The following is a 16,910-nucleotide window of genomic DNA, read 5'->3' on the forward strand; positions in this document are numbered from 1 at the left end:
TGACTTCAAAAGCCTTTCACAGAGAAGATGAAACGTAGCAAAGAGGAAGCCTTCGATATCAGTAGATGATGGGAGGTATCCCCTCCAGCGAAAAAAAAGGGCGACTTTCCGACGCGTCGTCGAGCTCGGCCTCGACGGGTCTCGATGCTTTCGCTTTCACGACGTCCAAGCTTCGGCTAACTTCCTATGCTCGAGATGCTTTTCTGGCTCGGGGGATCTGTCCGAGGGAAGAGGACGAGACGAAAGGACGGGAAAACAAGGACGAAGAAACGAGCTGTTTGTGATCTCTTCAAAGTCTTGACGACATGGTTGGAAGAGATCATCTTTTCGAGCTCTCAGTTGAGCCGGATTCCTCTCCCCATCAGAGCAAATACAATGAAGGGCAGGCGAAAACGTAAAGAAAGATGGATGCGTCGGAAGTCTGAGTAGCCTCAACCTCGAAAAAAAGGGAGGGACGTTCTGTGCGAGGGAGGGGTTTATATGTTTCCCGTTGATCGTGAATCTGAAGTCAGAACAAGATGAGAACGAGGCGACGAAGAGAGGAGCGGAGGAGCTGGTCAACTTGATGGAAGGAAAAAAGAGGAGCCGCCGGATTTTTGACGAGATGGGTTAGATTGTTGGTCTTGCTGAGCGAGAGAAGTAAGAGGTCGCGGAAGGTTAGCGAGATAATGGTGCTGTCTAAACGGTAGAATCTTGGGATGGAAGCGAGATGAGGCTAGAGGGTAGGTGTGAGGCTTTTCGTATTCGACGCGTCGCCCACCCCAGCCCCTCCTCCGTTCAACTCTCTCTTGCGTCTCTCGTCTTGAAGGCATCTCTAATCTACAGAAAGGGTCATCATAAATCGTCATCAGAAACCATATACCAGCTAGACTATGAAGATACACGCCCGTACCCGTAACTAGGAGAAAAAAGGAAAAACAAACGCTCGAGTCTTGACCTCTTCCTCCCTTCGGGCCCAAGAATCTCAAGCGTTCGAGCAAAGACGAGCGAGGTGGAGAGGGAGAGGGAGGGGTTGCTGGGGAGGAGGTTTACACGGTATCGTCCTGTCACGAGTTGAACGAAGGAGAGGAAGACGAAACGGGAGAGTCAGATTCGTGTTGTGGTTGAGGGCGCAGGGAAAGGAGAGATGCAGAGGTAAACGAACATCGTAGTGGAACATAGTATCTTTCGGCGATCTGTTGAGAGGGAGGGAAGAAGGAGACGGGGGCGAAGTCAGCGAGGGAAGAAGAGAGAACGCGGTGGAGAAGGGAGGAGAAGAGGGAGGTTGTAGGGAAAGTGGAGGAACGAGAATAAAAGCGAACGGACTTAGGAGCTCGTTTGACGTAAGAGTCGTTGTCCTTTGGCCTGACGGGTAAACAAGAAAGAAAGAGCAGGACGTCAGGTTTCGACGCGTCGAGAAGAAGGGCATGTCGAGAAGACGATTCGGAACCGAGATTGGCGAGGTGGAAAGGTTGGAAAGGAAACAGTCGCTGTCTTACGTACTTCTCCTTCTTCTGCTCAGTTCGAAAGATGAGAAACAAGGGAGGAGAAACGGAGGTCAGCTCGAGCTCGAGAGACGTCAACACGACGTGAAGGAGGGAGAAAAGACGAAGACATCGTCGGGAACAGTCCGAGGTCGATCGTAGTACATACCTTACAGCTCGCAATCATAGACTGAAGAGTGAGACAGACGGCTTGGACGTTCAGAACGGCTGGATCATCGGACGAGTCGGAGGGAGAGAGAGGGGAGAGCAGGTCAGGCCAGATTGACACGATTTCACCACACCACAAACTCACGAGACCATTCGTTTCCAAGGATCGAAGCGCAGATGTGACCGTTCGAGTAGCAGTGAGGGTGGACGGGAGCTCTGTCGACGACGAGAAACAAGAGGGGAGGGAGGAAATCAGCTCGACTGGATCTTGGCTTTTGGCTCTGAAAGACCTTCAAAGGGACGAGAGGACTGACTTGAACTGATCATCTACCACCCACACGACCTCAGGGCAGTCGATAGGGTAGCGAGGACCGAAGCTGCAGCGAGAGACGACGAAGGTGAGACGAGAGGAAGAAGGGAAGGGACGATTGTGTGAGCTTGATCGTTTCGAGGAGAGCAGCTTTTCGCAGGAGCGAGAGCCCGAGATAGAAGATAGACATATCAGAGAGAAGATATAGCATATACGTACGTGAATCTCAGAGCGAAGATCTCTCCCTGTTGAATCGACGGAGCAGAAGCAGGAAGGGAAGGGGAGGAGAAGAGAGAGGGTGAGCTCAACTCCTTTTCGTCGAGCTCAACATGAACGTACAGCGTAGACGCTCTCTCCCAAAACTTCGATGGTGAAGTACCACGTCATCAAGTCTTCAGCATGGAGAAGAGTGATTCCTGAGAAGGAAAAGTGAGCGAGGGAAGAGAGAGAGAGTCAGTGCTCGAGCGTCGAAAGAGGGAGGGAAGGAAGGGAAAGCTGAAAGACTGACCTGCTGGCGTTCCCTTGTCCTTGATGGTGAAGAGTTCCTTGGCGAGTCGTTTAGTAGCGATGCTGGACATGTTAGAGTGAGAAAATCTGCTTCCGAAAAGAGGTGAGGATGGTGGTTTGAGAGTCAAACTGTGCGAGGGTCGAAATGGGTCGAGCTCATCCCCACTCTCTCCTCCAACGTTCAACCCTGAGAGAGAGAGAGAGAGAGAGCGCGATCATGCTTCGAGGACCTTCCTCTCTCAAATCTACCACGCTCTCTTCCTCCTCTTTGCCTCCCACTGGACTCCCTTCCACTCCGTCTGAACCTCGGCATCTCGTCCGCAAGCTTCTCTTCCCTCATCTCGACCAGAGAGCGCCGATACCCGGAATCTGGAAGAGCACCGATAAGGATGTGGTAGAGTTGAACGATGAGTGAGTCAGGCCTTCTTTTTGTTTTTGCACTCGTTAGAAATCTGCTCTAATCCACTTCCATCTCGCAGGGTGTATCTGTTTATTGCTCTCGCGTTGAGAGCCTTCGTCGTGAGTCCCCCTCTCTCAGTGGCTCGAGCTCGTTGAAGCCCGTAGCAGCAGAGATGCTGGGGCGGAGGCAGATTTGAACGCGCTCTCGATACTCTCGAGGGCTGGAGTCCACGGGGAGGGAAGGGAAGAGGAAGGAGAGATGTTGAGCTCGAAGGAAGGAAGCTCGAGAGGAGCGTCGGGTCCGCCCGAGTCTCCCTTCAAGAGCGATCTCTGTCGAGGGAAGCATGGGAAGCTCATCGAAATGATGCTAGAGCGTACGAAATCACTCTGAAATCGACGAGACCTCTTCGTTGAAGAGATCAAGCTCATCGAACGAGAGGAGCGAGGAGGACTCAGAGGGTCGAAGCTCAAGGCAAGATCCTCTCACTCTTTCGAGAGCCTTTAAAAGCTTCTTCTTCGCTGCGAGAGCGTCTTAACGCTCCTCTGTCTTGTCGAATCGCGTCTATAAAGACGTTGACGCGTCGATCCATACTCGTTCCCTCGCTCATCACTCATCGCTCAGCCCTCTCCCTCGCTGATCACCTCCCCTCGTTCTCTTCCTTAGCAACCCTGGTACACCAAGATTACGCCCCGAGACAAAACTTTCCTCCCTCGAATCAACTCCATCCTAATTCACCTCCTGCAAACGCTCACACCTCGTGTGCTCCCACCCTCCTCGCGTCCCTCTCAACCTTCGCCTCTACTCCCTCTCCTCCTGCTCCATCTGCCCATCCTCCTGGTTCACCATGTAAAAAGCTACCATCTCGCAACTTGCTTACCTTTACCTCGTCCAGTTTCAACGGTAGCGACCTTCGAAGCTGTTCAACCTCACGTGGGCGTGCTGCCCAGAGGAGGGATCGATCCGCTGTATCTGGCTCAGGTGGTGGAAGGGTTGATGCGGTTGGCGTTGGAGGAGGAGGACTGGGAAAGTGAACTGGAGAGAGCCGTCGTGAGGGAGGTGGTCAGCAGGCTGGTGCTGGGAGGCGTGCTGAGCAAGGTCGGCGAGGGCTCGTTTTGGTGGGGGGTTGGGCTGAGTTTGTGCGGGATTAGAAAGGAGAGGGAAGGAGATGGGGAGGCTTTAATAGAGGAAAAGGAGAGACGGGTGAGTTCAGTTTCCTCTTTAGGATGTTCTCTTGGTCGTCGGACAGAGATAACGAGCGTCGTCGAACTGAACACGAAGGTCGAGCGACGCGTCTCGTTCGTCGACTGACTCGACCTCTTCTTCGTTCCTTCCAGCCATCATCCCCTCTCCCACCACGCTCACTCTCACCACTGATAGACCAACCTCGCTACCACCGTCTCTCACCCACACCCTTTCTCCTCTCTCTCCTCAACTTCCTCCAAACCCTCCTCACCCTCTCAATCCTCTTCCTCTCCCACCTCTCCAAACTTCGCCAACTCGTCCTCTCCTCCCCACCAGCACCGTACCCGAACGTTCTTGAACCCTGGATAGACCTGTTCGGAGAGCTGTTTCAGATTGAGGGCGGGGAGAGGGGACTGGGAGGGAAGATCGTTTGGTGGTGGGTGAGAGGAGCAGCAAGGGTTGTCGGTCGGGCGGGAGGGGATCGGTGAGTTGGCTTTCTCTCCTTGGTCGATGGGAGGTTGAGCTATCCGTGACAACCAGCTTCACTCAGGAAGGACGAGGGTTCTGTTCGTCGGCCGTCGAGCTTCAGACGCGTCCTGACCTTCTTCCTTCTTCCTTTCCTCAGCCTCATCCCTCACCTCGTCACCTCCGCTCTCACACCCAAAACAACAACGTACATCCTCCGAAAAATCCGAATCATCATGTTCCCCAAAGGATTCCCCGTCCCTTCGCCTCCCGACCCGTCTCTCGAAGAAGCGCTCGAGATGAGAGCGACGTTGGAGGACCTCTTGTTGATGAAGTTCCCTTGTGAGTCGGGTCAAAACACCCGGTCCATCCTCTTGTACGTTAGTCGGTCAGGGCTGACCCCCTTCGACTCGTTCATTTTGCGGATTAGCTCCTCTCAAACCGCTCCTCCTCGGCTCTTCCTCCTCCCAATCCCAAACCGTCTCCGGGATGTTGGATCCTTTCGCCGACGCTCAGATAAACGCTCATCTCCTGATCAACATTCTGGACGCTGTGGTTGGGACGATCCTGCCAGAGCTGTTAGTCGGAGGGGAAGTAGGAGGGGGATTGGGGTCGAAGGAGAGTGGGTGATTCGGGACGAGACGAGAGAAGGACGAAGGCGTTGGGATTGGGTTGGTTTAGATGACGAGACGAGACGCGATCGTCGGAACGGTCGTGGTGGATAGACTGGGGAAGGGGAAAAGAGGGAAGGGGGTGTCTGGAGGAGGGGAGGGAAGAGAGGACGGACGGTTTTTTTCATGGTGCTTTGTGGTTCTGACGACGATATTTAACGACTTGCTACGATACGAGGAGTCCTGCTCGAGCTAATAGAAGATGAAAGGCTCGTTTTGTTCTCTGCCTGGACGCCTCGCCTCGTCTTATGTGGCTCTGGCGATAACAACGCGTCGACGCGTCCCACTTTTTTCTCTTTCTGTCTCGCTCTTTTCCCGTCCATCAAAGTCGTAACAAGTCATCAAAGAAACAAACAAACACACCTACACCAACAACGAGCCAAAACCATGCAAAAAAAACGACTCTTCTTACTATCTACTCCCCGAACGAAAGCAGAACAACGACTGAACACTCAGCGCCCTCCCTTCTTTCCCTTCTTCGCCGACCCTTCTGCTCCTCCTCCACCTCCTCCTCCCTCCTCGGCAGCTTCCCTAGTCAGTAGGTCTTCCACGAGTTTCTTGAGCGGTTGTTCCTTCCTCTGCGGGTTCGACGAAGAAAGGAAGAACGAGACGAGGTCAGCATTCGGCTCGGGTTTCGATGCTTCTTCGAGCGTCGGACTCACCCTTTGTCCGTGTATGACCGTCTGGTAGACCCACTCGACGTCGACGATCCTGAGCTTATGACTGTTCGTTGCGAGGATCTTGGGAACCTTTTGGTGGTCGGGAAGCACGAAGATATCTGCCGAATCGAGGTCGATGTTGCTGAGATCGGTTTCGAGGATGACGGAGGCGGCGCCCATTGCGAGAGCGGTGAAGGTGACGAGTTCCTGTCGAAGGAGAAGCGGAGAGAGAGGCAGGGAGGGAGAAGAGGTCAGCTGTTGGTGAGAGAGAGGAGGTTGAGAGCGAGAAAAACGTCAAGACGAGACTCACTCGTTCGACGACGGTCTCGAGAAGACAGAGGATCCTCATTCCATCGAGGGGTCGTTCTCGATGGTCCGAGTAGCTGACGGGATTGTAGAGCGCCTCCGGATCCTTTCCCCAGGCGTCGAGGATGGCTTGAGTCAGGACGTCTTCTCGATCGTTGTAGTAGGATCTCGGTTTGGGAAGGAGCCAGCTCAGCCATCCGATGGTTTTCTGCTCGAACGAAGACAACGAAGGAACGATGGAAACGAAAGAGGAGGAAAAGATCGAGTCAGCAATGCGTCGAAGCGGATCGAAGAGAAAAGACGCGTCGAAAACAGAACTCACCTCGGTTCTCGCAATATCAATCCACTTCCTCGAGACACAAGGCACACCCAACGCCGTCGCCTTCATCATCTTCGGCTTCCTACTCGGTCCATCCGCCACGAGCAAGACGTTCCTCAACTCCTTCCCCAGCGCGTCGTTCCACCTCAACTCCTCCGCCTGGTACTCCTGATCCGGCATCTCAGCAGCAGACTTGATCCCACCCACCGACCAGAACGAATCGATCTCGTTTGCGACCGTTCCTCCGTTCGACAGGATCATCTTCCTGAGAGCCTCGGGGTTGTGGCAGTTGGTGAGAACGAAACCGATGCCCTGGAACGATCCTCGTCCGGTAGGGAAGGCGACTCCGGGGATGGATGTTCGAGCTCGACCTTTCCCTTTGTTGGCGGTAGACGAGGATGAAGCGACGCTCGGGTTAATGGAGGGTGGTCTCGTAGCGGCTCGAGTTGATCCTCGGACGGAAGGGTGAAGGAGAAGATCCGAGGCGACGACGGTTCGATCCGAAAACTGGTCCACGAAGGCCGACTGGACGAGGACGCGTTCGATGGGGACGTTCTTGAGCGTCTTTGGACCTCCCTTCTTGTACGCTCGAATGACGTCTCCCTTCTGGACAGGCTCTCCGTCTTCTTGATCCTGAGCGACGACGTAGTGAGTCTTCTCGTAGCTGAAGACGTCTCCGGCCTTGAAGATGCACTTCCTCAGAGCTGAGAGGACGGCTGTTCCGGTATCGTTGTCGTCGAAGTCGATGGCGTAGGTGTTGGACTTGGAAGTGAGGTTGGTGACGGTGGCAGGGTAGTAGCTCTTGGATTTTCCCCAGGGAGCGAGGACGCGGTCCGAGGAAGCGTTCGATGGGAGCTGGAGACGTCGAGAAGGTCCTGCTTCGGCGTTGGAGGGGAGAGAGGGAGCTGGAGATCCTCCGTTCGATTCCGAGATTGATCTTCGTCGTTTGTCTCGACCGTTGGAGGTGAGAGGAGGAAGAGGTGGTGGTGGAAGGCCTCGACTCTTCCCTTTGGATCCGTAGGGAGTCTTCTTGGTCGGAGATCGCTTGGGAGGAGGAGCGAGAGACTCGGGTTCTTCGTGTTCCTCCTCATCGTGTCCTCGTCTCATTTCCCCGTCGACCTCCATGGCGTCGTGAGCACTCGACCCGTGATCGTCCTCGTCCTCGTCCTCGTCGTCCGTTCGTACCTGCTCCGCCGACGAAGAAGCCTTCTTCTTCGACTTTGAGGGCCCTGCTTCCCAAGTCGAATCGTCGGCGTCCTCGATGGTTTCATCGTCCGAGTCCTGCGTTCCCTCGTCGACTGGAGCTTGAACTCGAGCGGGAGTTCGAGCGAGGTGATTCCTCGAGGTGGTGGCGGTGGTAGACTTCGAAGTGGGAGCTGGAGGGTTGGACGTTGCTGCTGATCGTCCTCGTTTCCCTCCTCGACCTCCTCGACTCGCTCCCCTCCCTCGGTCGCTCCCTCTCGTCGATCTGGCAGGAGTGTCCGCCTCTTCTTCTTCCTCCTCCTCGACGGCCTTCTGCTTCCCCTTCTTCTCCTTGATAGTCTTCGACCTCTTCCCTCCTCTCTCCTCGCCAGCACTTCCGTCAACTCGATCCTCTCTCTCCTCCCGCTCGACGTCCGACACGCGTCGCTTCGAAGGCACCTGCATCGCAAGAGGAAGGTTGCTCTCCGCCATGTCTTCCTCGTTGTCCTCCTCGACGTTGGTATCCAGATCCATTCCTCCTCCTCCCAAGTGGAGCGGTAGTTGCTGGCTTTCCTCGTCGAGCTGGGAGAGAGTGGTATCGACGACGAGGACGTCCTGACTTTGCGATTCGAAGAGGGAGGAAGGAGAGTCGTGCGGAGGAGCGGGAGGACCCATGTGCTTGAAGCGGATGCTGAGAGGAGCTTTGAGAGCAGGTTTCGAGGGTCCTGCGATGGCGTTGTCGGTTTGAAGAGCGGTCGACGGGAGCGGAGGAGGGAGGGAGTCGTGGGTGCGTTGAGAGATGTACTCAGCGGCGAGAGGATCCGAGCTTTGAGGAGAGGCCGTACGAGACGCAGTGGGCGAGGGTCTTCGTCGAGGAGGAGTAGGTGGTCGAGGTGCTTGATGAAGATTCGAGGAGGTAGGGATGTCGTGGTCGTCCATCACGTTCGAGAAGTCTTCGACCTCGTCCTCCTCTTCCTCCTCCTGCTCGTCCTCCTTAACCCTCTCTTCTCTCCCTTTCCCCTTCCTCGTCTCCTTCTCTCTCTGCTGCAACGACTTCTTCTCCTCGGCAGCAGCATACAGCGACTTCCCCTGCCTCTGGAACCAAGCCCTCTGCGCCCTCTCTCCCGAATCCTGCTCCTGATCCGAGTTCCCAAAGTCACTCTCCTGATCCTCCTCGTCCTCGACCTGAACGGGATCCAGCTCGTCGATCAACTCGTCCTCTTCCTCCTCAGTCTTCGGTGCATGAGGCGACGATCCGCTCGGGTTCGAAGCGGTGGCAGGGATGGTTGTCGTCGAGCCTGTCGAACCGAATCTATGGGAGGGAAGAGGAGGATCCGAAGCTGCTGCTGTTGGTTGGGTTTCAGGGATTTGGGAGGAGGATCGTGGAGCTGGAGATCGGGGAGGTCGGTGATGAGATGCTTGAGAGGTATTTCGAGAGAGGAGAGGGGCGGGAGCTTGTGGTGCCGGGACGGAAAGGCGCGTCGAGGAGGAGGAGGCTTGGGTCGGCGAGGGAGGAGCCTGAGAACCTAGGACGAGCGAGGGTTCCTTTCGAGAGATGGAGGGCGGTTGTCGTCGGACTGTTGCATCGGAGGAAGAAGATCCACGACCTTTGAGAGCGGATCCGGTGGAGGTTTCGTGTGCTGAGGAGAGGGGAGAGGAAGGTCGAGTCGCGGCGGCGAGAGGAGTTGATCTGGAAGGTCCTGCTTGACCCAACGATGAGGACGAGGGAGAGGAGGAGACTGGTGGTGTGGTTTGTTGAGGTGTTTCGGCGACGAGGATCTTGGAGGTGGTTCGAACGAGAGGAGTTCCTGTTGGGTTGGATCGTTCGTCCTCCGCTGGGTGCGACGACGACGGTAAGAAGCTGACCCTGCTCTTCTTCTTGGGTCTCTCCTCCTCCTCCTCCTTCTGCTCCTCTCCTTTCCTCCCACTCGAATCTCCCGTCCCTGACGAGTTGGCTTGGGTTGGCAGCTCGCTCGTGGACTTCTGCTGAGAGACGTCGATCGACCTCTCTTCGGCGGTGTCCATGGAAGAGTCCTCGTTGTCCGTGCTCTGGGTGCGAGGAGTTGATTGTGAATCGAGCTGGGTTGGTTGGAACTGACTCTCTTGACTCTCGACGTCGTGTTCGATGCTCCTATCGTATCTGAACGGTTGCGAGTCTGACATGGCGGAGACGTTTGAGACGAGTGACTGTTGGTCGGGTTCGAGGATTCCAGAGACGGAGGAGATGCCTGAGGATTTGGGGTTGGAGAGGGCAGGTTGGGTTTGAGATTGAGTGGATTGAGGAGAGGAGCTTTGAGGTCGAAGGGGTTGGGCTGGGAGGGTTGAGGAGGAGGACAGGAAGGAAGGAGGAGGAGGAGGGTCCAGCTGGGACGTTGGACCGAGAGCTTGAAACACTCCTGGATCTCGTTCGACTTCGAGTCTCGAGGATGGAAGAGCCATCAAACGAGAATAGACCGTAGACTCGTCGAACTGACTCTCGGGCGCGTAGATCTGGGAGCTGATGGGAAGGAAGGGGAGGGAGAAGAGGTCAGCTCGAGTGAAACGCTCAAGAACGAGAAGGAAGAAGGAAGATTTTACACTCACTCTTCCTGCTGAGTCTCAGGGGTTGAAGCAACGAGAACCTTCGACGACGAAGTTTCCGGGTTCATCGTTCAGAACTGACTGAAGAATAAGAAGGACGAGGGGAGGAAGGAGAGGAAGGGAAGGAAGGTCAGCTTTCGTCGCTCCTTGCCGCCTCCTCCAGCCTCCTCCCCTCCTGGTAGGGATCCTTCTTGAGACAAGGAAGAGGATCCTACTCGATGGATGTCTTCGCCAGTATTTTCAGAACCTTCGAAAGAAGAAGAAACGGTTGAGGGGGAGGGATGGGGGTGGAGGAGAGAAAGGGTCGAGCTCACGCCCTCGAGTTTCGAGGCGAGGCGAGAAACGCGTTCGTTCAACCTTGACGACGCGTTTAGACAGCCTGTCTCCACATCGTGTGAGTAGGCTAAACTCATAGACGATAGCACTTTGTAGCGCGTACTCGATGAGTCTCAAACACGGAGGGAAGGGGTGGTTGGGACGGAGGAACGGTGGTTCAGGTTCGAACCAGACGGAATGGTTTCTTGAGTCGGCTCTTGCATTTAATGACAGTTTCTTGGACATCGAGAGAGGCAGGGAAAGGAGCGAAAGAAGCGGAAGCGTGAACAGTGAGAGTAGATCGACGCGTCGCTCGGATCGCCTCTGGGTTCTCGACCCGACGACCTCCCTCCCTTCCTGCATCTCGAAGCACTCTTCAGTCACCAGGGTGTAAGCGAACCTTATCGATACGTTCAACGTGGTTGACGTTCGAAGTACTCCAACGGTGGAGAACTCGGTGTTGAGTACGCGTCGCTGTTTCTCCTCCTGCTGAAATTTCGATACGTGGGCAAGACAAGGTTATCGCACATTTCATCCGACCTCAACCCAAACATCACCCATCCCCTCCATCTCCTCGTCCCTCCGCTCCAGCTTCCTCTCCTCCTCCTCAGCTCGTTCCTCCCGCTTCTCACTCCTCTCCAGCCCTTCCACCCTAACCGACGCGACGGTGGCTCTGCTGATCGAAGGTCCGACGGTGGGTGGGTCGTGAGTGGAGGTGAGGAAGGTCTAGTGTTCTTCCGTTGATAGGTAAGATGGAGATGAAGAAGGGTATCAAGGGGAGAGGAAAGAAAGAGAACGAAATCGCTCAGCTCACCTCCGTCTTGACCCAAGTCCCCTTCTTCTGCGTCGTCCTCCCCACCTTCCAAACCCATCCCTCCTCCTCCTCGGAGAGAGGAAATGCTTGCTCCAGCACGATGAGGTCGGAAGTCGAGGAAGCAGGGGAGGAAGGAGCAGGAGCTGTCGAGTCGATGGAAGGACAGCGTTCGACGACGGCTTGGTCGAGCTTCATGGGTTCCAAAAACGAGGTCACTGAAGCCTGAGGGATAGGGAAGGGTTTCAAGTTCAGTTTTCACGCATCCGAGGAGCTTCTCAGAGGACAGACGAGGGCGAAAGGGAGAGAAGTGAAAGCGAGAGCTGGGAACTCACGGCGATCTCCTCTGAGCGCTCCTCCTCCTTGCTGGAAGAGAATGAATTCCCCATCTTGAGAGGTCGAAGAGGTACGAAGCTGCTGCGTTTACGTCCTGGCGTCTTGTTGGCGACGTTCGAAGGAAGGACGTGGTTAGAGGAGGTTAGAGGCGAGGGACAGCGAGGACTGTCGAAACTCATCCCGGCCGAGCTCCCTCTCCCTCTTCTTCTCTCTTCTTGCGTCCAACTCCATCTTTCTCAAACTTCAAAGTCTCCTCTTCTCGTTCACGATCTCCTTAGAATGGCTGGCTACGTTGGTGAGTATAATCAGGACCAGTTTCGCTTTCGAGGCTTGAGAAGTGAAGCCAAGAGAAGCTGATGAGCTCGCTCTTTTCCCTCCTCCTTCCCTCCGCCGAGCCCGAGTCCAACCAAGCTTCCGCCGCCGATAACAAGGAAAGAGATTCTCAAGGGAGGCGGTTCGGTGGGTGGAGGAGGAGAGAGGACGAGGAGGTGTCGGAGGAGCGGTGGAAGGCTGATTCGGAGAAGATGGCGATGAGTGCTGAGGAGGCGACGGAGAAGGTCAGTTTGGATACCTTCTTTGTTGTGACTGAGTCCAGGGAGGAGAGCTGATTTCGTCGTTCGTCGTTTCGGGAAAGAAGGTCAGGGACTTCGCGTCGCACCGACTGGAGGAGATGATAGCTGCCTTGACGGAACTGAAGAAGGTCGGTCTCCTTCATCAACCACCTCTTCGTCTATATCACCCCGACACTGAGCTTCTCAACCTTCTGTTTTCGCTCTCTCAGGACCTCAAGCCCTCGTCTCCTCCAACGTCGTCGTCGGCTCAACCGGACGAGACTCCAGCCTTCTTTGTCTAGCTCGTCGTCTTTCACTACTCTCCTCGGGAAGTAGCTCTCAAGATAGAATGACTTCTATGTCATTCGCGAGGGAGGGAGAAAGAAAGGACTGGGAATTGGGAAAGAAGACGACGCGTCGAAGGATCGTCGACTCTTGACTCGGGCGAAGAGCGTCCGATCAATTTCGGACAAGCTGAGAGATGTATCTGCCACTGCAGAGAAACAGAGAGAGAGGTAGTTGCCAGCTCGGACGCAAAACTTCACAGCTTGACGACCAGCTCTTCTTCTCGGTGACAGGCGAATCTGAGGCTGAGCTCGAGGTGATCCTAAACGTCCACATCGATCTTTCCCCCCTCTTTCGTCCATCTTCTTGAGCTCAAGATCGTTGAGATTCAAACCTACGTCTGCTCCGTATGCACAAGGAGTTCAGGTGAGTCGAGAGCGAGCAGGAGTAGGATGCGAAGGGAGAGAAGAGAAGGTCGGGGAGAGATGAAGGAGGAGATGGAAAGGAGATGCTGATCCTGTCTTTTCTTCGCTTTCTCGTACGCAGATCTTCGCCGTTTGTCGTTTTGATACCTCAGGGAGAATCTTCGATATTCTGCTGTAGAACCTGAGGTCGATTCCGTCTTCGTCTTAGTGAGCTCTTCGTCCTTCTTGCTAGAGAAAAGAAGGAGGTTGAAGCTTGAGCTCATCCTTTCCTTCGTTTTTTGCCTTCCTTGCTTTTGACCGCACTGCTACTCGCAGGACCTCAAGCTTCGTGGACGAAGTCATTATCAGTATCGGGAACATAATATAAAGAGCTTCGGTACGTCTCGCAGTTCTCTACAACTCTGGAGATCACCATCAACCTGTCAGAGTCTGAACTCATGTCTTTTCTCTTCCCTCCCCCTTCTTCCCCTTCGTTTCGTTTCAGACCGGTGACCGCCATCAGCGTCGACGAGCTCAACTTGTCAATCTCGTACCTTGCCCCCTCCTGCCACTTTATCTTTTCTTTCCATTCTGATTATTCTTCCCTTTTGTTCCCTGCCAGATCTCGTCAAGCCCTCGAGCCCTCCTCCGCTCTCCCTCGCTCTTTTTCGATCTCGACGCCTAGATTACACCTTCACAGCATCGTCAACACCTGGGATGGGAAGCTAGTAGATTAGGGGCAATCGTTGAGCCACTCTGCATGTTCTTGAACTACCTCAGCTCGGTGGTCGGAAGGGCGAGGAGGAGGAGAGTTTGAGTCGGAGGTCAGTTCGAGAATCGCCTTCTTTCCCTTTTGCCGGTACCTCTCGCTTCTCTTCCCCTTTAGAAACGTCGAGCTAACTACATGGTGTGCTCTCTTCTTATAGTTTGTCCTCATCGACACTCTACGCTCTAAGAGACCCGTCCAAGAGAGCCAGCTGGTCGCGTTTTCTTGCTCTCGATCAAGGCGCTGCTCTCTTTTATCTTACAGCGAACTTTGAGGGCGTTCTCCTCCGCAGATCTCTATCTCCTGGGTACGCAGTCGTTCCAGCTTCGTATCTACTCTTCTCGCTCTCAGCTGACCCTCTCTCTGTCCTCCCTCCTTCTTCCCTTCACCAGCTCGAGAACGCGACGTGTCGTCCTGCCTTCCTCCCTTCCTTCCATGGCAGAAGTAGATGCCGAACCAGCTTCACCATTTCGCTTCAAGGCTTCTTCGATATGTCAGTCTAGCCTCGTTGGGCTATCCCTCTCTCTACCTCTCCAAACAAACAAGAGCTGACCTTCGAACCCCCGTCGCTTTCCTCTCCGTTCCCTCCCCGTCTTCCTCCAGCCTCATCGCGACCGACTCCTTGGCTCTTCCCTAAATCCTCAGGAGGGATATGATCTAATTAAGCAGTCGCATCGATGGACCAGGCCTGGGAATCAGTACAGCGAGGTCGTCGAACGGCGAGGACGTCCTTCGACCTCGGACTGAACTCTTCGCTTCGTGGACATGGACTAGCCACAGGCTGTGAGTCTCTTCGTCACGAACGATCACTTGCTACTCCGATTAATCCCAAGGCCGAGCTGACTCTACTGTTCCACTGCTACTGCTTCGTTTTCAGCTGCTGTTCAACCGAATCGCCTCGCCTCCTAGACTCTGTCGAGGAACGAAGCAGTCCCTACAGCGATGCTCTCGTTAACTCTTCGCTGTTAGACCTTACTTCCTTTGTCCAGTGGAATCAGCAGACGAAGGAGAGGAGAACACGCATGCTCACCTTCCGTCCGTCCCTTCCTTTTCTCACCTCCTTCACCCAGCTTCGCCTCTCTCAACATGCCCAAACCCTCGACCGTTTACCAGTTTGGATTTGATATCCCGCATCCGACGTCGGAATAGCTACCCATGCTTTCGAGGTCGACGTTGACTACGAGGAACCCATCGCCTTCGAGGGAGACTCGGGGAGGCTGGAGGGAGGGAGCAGGCGGGATAGCTCGGGTTGAGCTTGTTGGGATGAGGAAGATCGAGAAGAGATTTGGAGTCTTGGGAAGAAAGATGTCATCGAATAGGTGAGCTCTAAAGACCGAAGCGAAGGCAGCGAAGGAAGGAGACGAAGCTGACCTCCCATTGACGGTTTCGGTTTAGCTCGACAGTTCTCGTTGTCGTCACTTTCGGTCTCTCGAGTGGACACTCGGCTAGAGAGGCTCTAAAACTTGCGAAGGGTGTCTAAGGAAGAGGAGGAAGCAAAGAAAGAGGAAGAGGGGAGGGAGGAGGGAGAGCGGATTGTTTGGTTGCTGCTTCCAGCTCGAGGAAGAGGATATCGTCGAGGCGCAGAGGTCAGACTATGCCTTCGAACAAACTCACAGACGAAAGGAATCCTGCGAAGCTGACCCTCGTCTTCCCCATTCGTTCTCACGCTCTTCAGCCTCCTCTTCTCGACGGACGCGTCCCGCTCGACACCCAACTTTCGTCTCCCCTACACATCTCCCTCAAGAATTCGTCGTAGATTTCCTCGACTGCAGAATATCACTCTCTTCGACCCTCACCTCTGGAACCCAACTTGCCCTTCGTCTGAGGTTTGTATCGCCTTTTCGACGGCCATGGAGTCGACTTCCGAAATTCAAGACCCTCTTCTTTCGACTTTGGTCTCACCTTTTTGCCTTCTCACCAACCACCACCATCCCCCCTTCCCTCCCCACCCCTTTTCCACACTTGTTCGATCTCTTCCTACAGGTCCTCACTCGAAGAAACAACTTTACACTATTTATCGGAAAGAACGAACTTCAAAACAAGCGCTTCGTCACCTACCCGCCTCCTCCTCCTCCTTCTTCTTCCTCTCTCCCTTCTCTCCCTCCTTCGGTTCAGAAACCCTCCTCACCTCTTCCCCTTTCAACCCTCTCATCACCTCCTCCTCCTCCGTCCTCCATCTACCCTCTCAACACCTCTCCCTCCTCCCCAGCGAGAACAACAACAACAACAAAGCGAAATGGAGGAAACGCCTCACGAACTCGGACCCTCCTTCTCTCTCTCTCTTCCTCTTCCTCCTCCTCCTCGTACTCCGCCTCCCTCTCAACTCGGCTCGACCTCCTCGGATCTCATTCCTTCTTTCACCATGGAACACATCCACTACCAATCCCAGCATCAACGACAGCAGAGACAACAACAACGCTCCACCTTCCTCTCTCGATCACCTTCGACCTCTCCCTCCTTATTGAACTCCTCCTCCTCCTTCTCTTCGATCTCGCGACCTCCTCCTCCTCGTCCTACCACCAGTCGAGGTCGATACTCTGATGTCCAACACCACAACTCGGAGCCTCCTTCTTCCGCTTCCTCGAGCTCAACGGACCACCCGCACTCAATCGACCCGTTCCCCGCCAACGCCAACGGTCGCTCTCTTCCCTTATCTGCCCTTCGAGGTTCGACTTCCGTCCTTGAGGTCGAGAGAGATGCACGAGAGGATCGGGATCAGTCGGAGGGACCTTCGGAAGGAGGAGAGGAGGAGGAGGAGGAGGAAAGGAAGGAGGAGGAGAGGGAGATCGCTCGAGAGTTCCTTTGGAGTTACGTCGACCGAAGTGAGTCGATATCCCTTGCGATCTTTTGCGTCCCCTTCCGTTCGAGACCTCGTGCTAATCTTTTCCTCTTTGATCTCTCTGGAACAGGTCCGGAAGGCAACGAAGAGGTGGACGAGGAGAGATACCGAGATCTCATCGGCAGGATTCGAGAACTCGGTCTTCTGAAAACCCTACAACTCGACCCAGACCTAATGAATGAGTACGACGAACGAGTGGTCGAATGGTTTGCTCTTGGGGTGAGTTGCTCAGTTTCTCTCGATCTCCCTTCGTGCACGATTCGCCTCTCTCCGCGTTCCCCTTCGTTCTCGTGACGACTGAAGCTCACTATCCCTTCTTGACTCTATAGGAATACATCCGGATATTCGACCCTTCCTTCCTCCGGCGTTCCCTCCCATCCACGCATCCCCT

General features: G+C 54.8%; 6 protein-coding genes across 6 annotated transcripts; 3 read left to right on the plus strand and 3 right to left on the minus strand.

The window, feature by feature from the left end:
- Nucleotides 1–818: 818 nt before the first annotated feature.
- BDY24DRAFT_376033 (ubiquitin-conjugating enzyme E2) lies at nt 819–2,687 on the minus strand. The gene is made up of 10 exons (XM_076638622.1): nt 2,450–2,687; nt 2,281–2,357; nt 2,161–2,186; nt 1,946–2,008; nt 1,777–1,847; nt 1,633–1,691; nt 1,483–1,493; nt 1,306–1,344; nt 1,145–1,175; nt 819–1,043 (listed from the first exon to the last, which is right to left on the minus strand). Exons 1-10 carry the CDS (start codon nt 2,517–2,519, stop codon nt 1,029–1,031), a joined length of 462 nt encoding a protein of 153 aa, XP_076500943.1. The 5' UTR covers nt 2,520–2,687; the 3' UTR covers nt 819–1,028.
- Nucleotides 2,589–5,358, plus strand: BDY24DRAFT_376034 (PXA domain-containing protein). Its single transcript, XM_076638623.1, has 6 exons — nt 2,589–2,859; nt 2,928–2,967; nt 3,512–4,048; nt 4,183–4,514; nt 4,656–4,837; nt 4,926–5,358. The coding sequence occupies exons 1-6, from the start codon at nt 2,594–2,596 to the stop codon at nt 5,123–5,125; spliced, it is 1,557 nt and encodes a 518-aa protein (XP_076500944.1). The 5' UTR covers nt 2,589–2,593; the 3' UTR covers nt 5,126–5,358.
- A 260-nt stretch (nt 5,359–5,618) lies between these two features.
- BDY24DRAFT_411731 (uncharacterized protein) lies at nt 5,619–10,280 on the minus strand (the record flags this gene model as incomplete). The annotated part of the gene is made up of 5 exons (XM_076642966.1): nt 5,619–5,744; nt 5,829–6,032; nt 6,136–6,339; nt 6,454–10,129; nt 10,216–10,280. 5 exons carry the CDS (start codon nt 10,278–10,280, stop codon nt 5,619–5,621), a joined length of 4,275 nt encoding a protein of 1,424 aa, XP_076500945.1.
- Nucleotides 10,281–11,041: 761 nt separating this feature from the next.
- BDY24DRAFT_376039 (uncharacterized protein) lies at nt 11,042–11,811 on the minus strand. Its single transcript, XM_076638624.1, has 3 exons — nt 11,674–11,811; nt 11,342–11,563; nt 11,042–11,253 (listed from the first exon to the last, which is right to left on the minus strand). Exons 1-3 carry the CDS (start codon nt 11,725–11,727, stop codon nt 11,059–11,061), a joined length of 471 nt encoding a protein of 156 aa, XP_076500946.1. The 5' UTR covers nt 11,728–11,811; the 3' UTR covers nt 11,042–11,058.
- A 142-nt stretch (nt 11,812–11,953) lies between these two features.
- Nucleotides 11,954–12,527, plus strand: BDY24DRAFT_411733 (uncharacterized protein; the record flags this gene model as incomplete). The annotated part of the gene is made up of 4 exons (XM_076642967.1): nt 11,954–11,965; nt 12,070–12,231; nt 12,309–12,374; nt 12,456–12,527. 4 exons carry the CDS (start codon nt 11,954–11,956, stop codon nt 12,525–12,527), a joined length of 312 nt encoding a protein of 103 aa, XP_076500947.1.
- Nucleotides 12,528–14,783: 2,256 nt separating this feature from the next.
- On the plus strand, nt 14,784–15,468 carry BDY24DRAFT_438091 (uncharacterized protein). The gene is made up of 3 exons (XM_076644335.1): nt 14,784–14,999; nt 15,076–15,266; nt 15,356–15,468. Exons 1-2 carry the CDS (start codon nt 14,836–14,838, stop codon nt 15,158–15,160), a joined length of 249 nt encoding a protein of 82 aa, XP_076500948.1. The 5' UTR covers nt 14,784–14,835; the 3' UTR covers nt 15,161–15,266; nt 15,356–15,468.
- The last annotated feature ends 1,442 nt before the right edge of the window (nt 15,469–16,910 follow it).

This window comes from Mrakia frigida (assembly GCF_051309035.1).
Source record: "Mrakia frigida strain ATCC 22029 unplaced genomic scaffold BDY24scaffold_2, whole genome shotgun sequence".
NCBI classification, from domain to species: domain Eukaryota; kingdom Fungi; phylum Basidiomycota; class Tremellomycetes; order Cystofilobasidiales; family Mrakiaceae; genus Mrakia; species Mrakia frigida.

Excerpts from the sequence above, each read along its gene's own strand:
- BDY24DRAFT_376033 (XM_076638622.1), bottom strand. The coding sequence starts at position 2,519 with ATGTCCAGCATCGCTACTAAACGACTCGCCAAGGAACTCTTCACCATC. Across the intron at positions 2,358-2,449 it reads GGACAAGGGAACGCCAGCAG|GAATCACTCTTCTCCATGCT; the intron begins GTCAGTCTTTCA and ends TTTCCTTCTCAG. Across the intron at positions 1,692-1,776 it reads CCTTGGAAACGAATGGTCTC|CCGTTCTGAACGTCCAAGCC; the intron begins GTGAGTTTGTGG and ends CCGATGATCCAG.
- BDY24DRAFT_376034 (XM_076638623.1), top strand. The coding sequence starts at position 2,594 with ATGGGTCGAGCTCATCCCCACTCTCTCCTCCAACGTTCAACCCTGAGA. Across the intron at positions 2,860-2,927 it reads GTGGTAGAGTTGAACGATGA|GGTGTATCTGTTTATTGCTC; the intron begins GTGAGTCAGGCC and ends TCCATCTCGCAG. Across the intron at positions 4,515-4,655 it reads GGTCGGGCGGGAGGGGATCG|CCTCATCCCTCACCTCGTCA; the intron begins GTGAGTTGGCTT and ends TCCTTTCCTCAG.
- BDY24DRAFT_438091 (XM_076644335.1), top strand. The coding sequence starts at position 14,836 with ATGCTTTCGAGGTCGACGTTGACTACGAGGAACCCATCGCCTTCGAGG. Across the intron at positions 15,000-15,075 it reads AGAAAGATGTCATCGAATAG|CTCGACAGTTCTCGTTGTCG; the intron begins GTGAGCTCTAAA and ends GTTTCGGTTTAG.
- BDY24DRAFT_376039 (XM_076638624.1), bottom strand. The coding sequence starts at position 11,727 with ATGGGGAATTCATTCTCTTCCAGCAAGGAGGAGGAGCGCTCAGAGGAG. Across the intron at positions 11,564-11,673 it reads AGCGCTCAGAGGAGATCGCC|GCTTCAGTGACCTCGTTTTT; the intron begins GTGAGTTCCCAG and ends CCTATCCCTCAG. Across the intron at positions 11,254-11,341 it reads GGACTTGGGTCAAGACGGAG|ACCTTCCTCACCTCCACTCA; the intron begins GTGAGCTGAGCG and ends GAAGAACACTAG.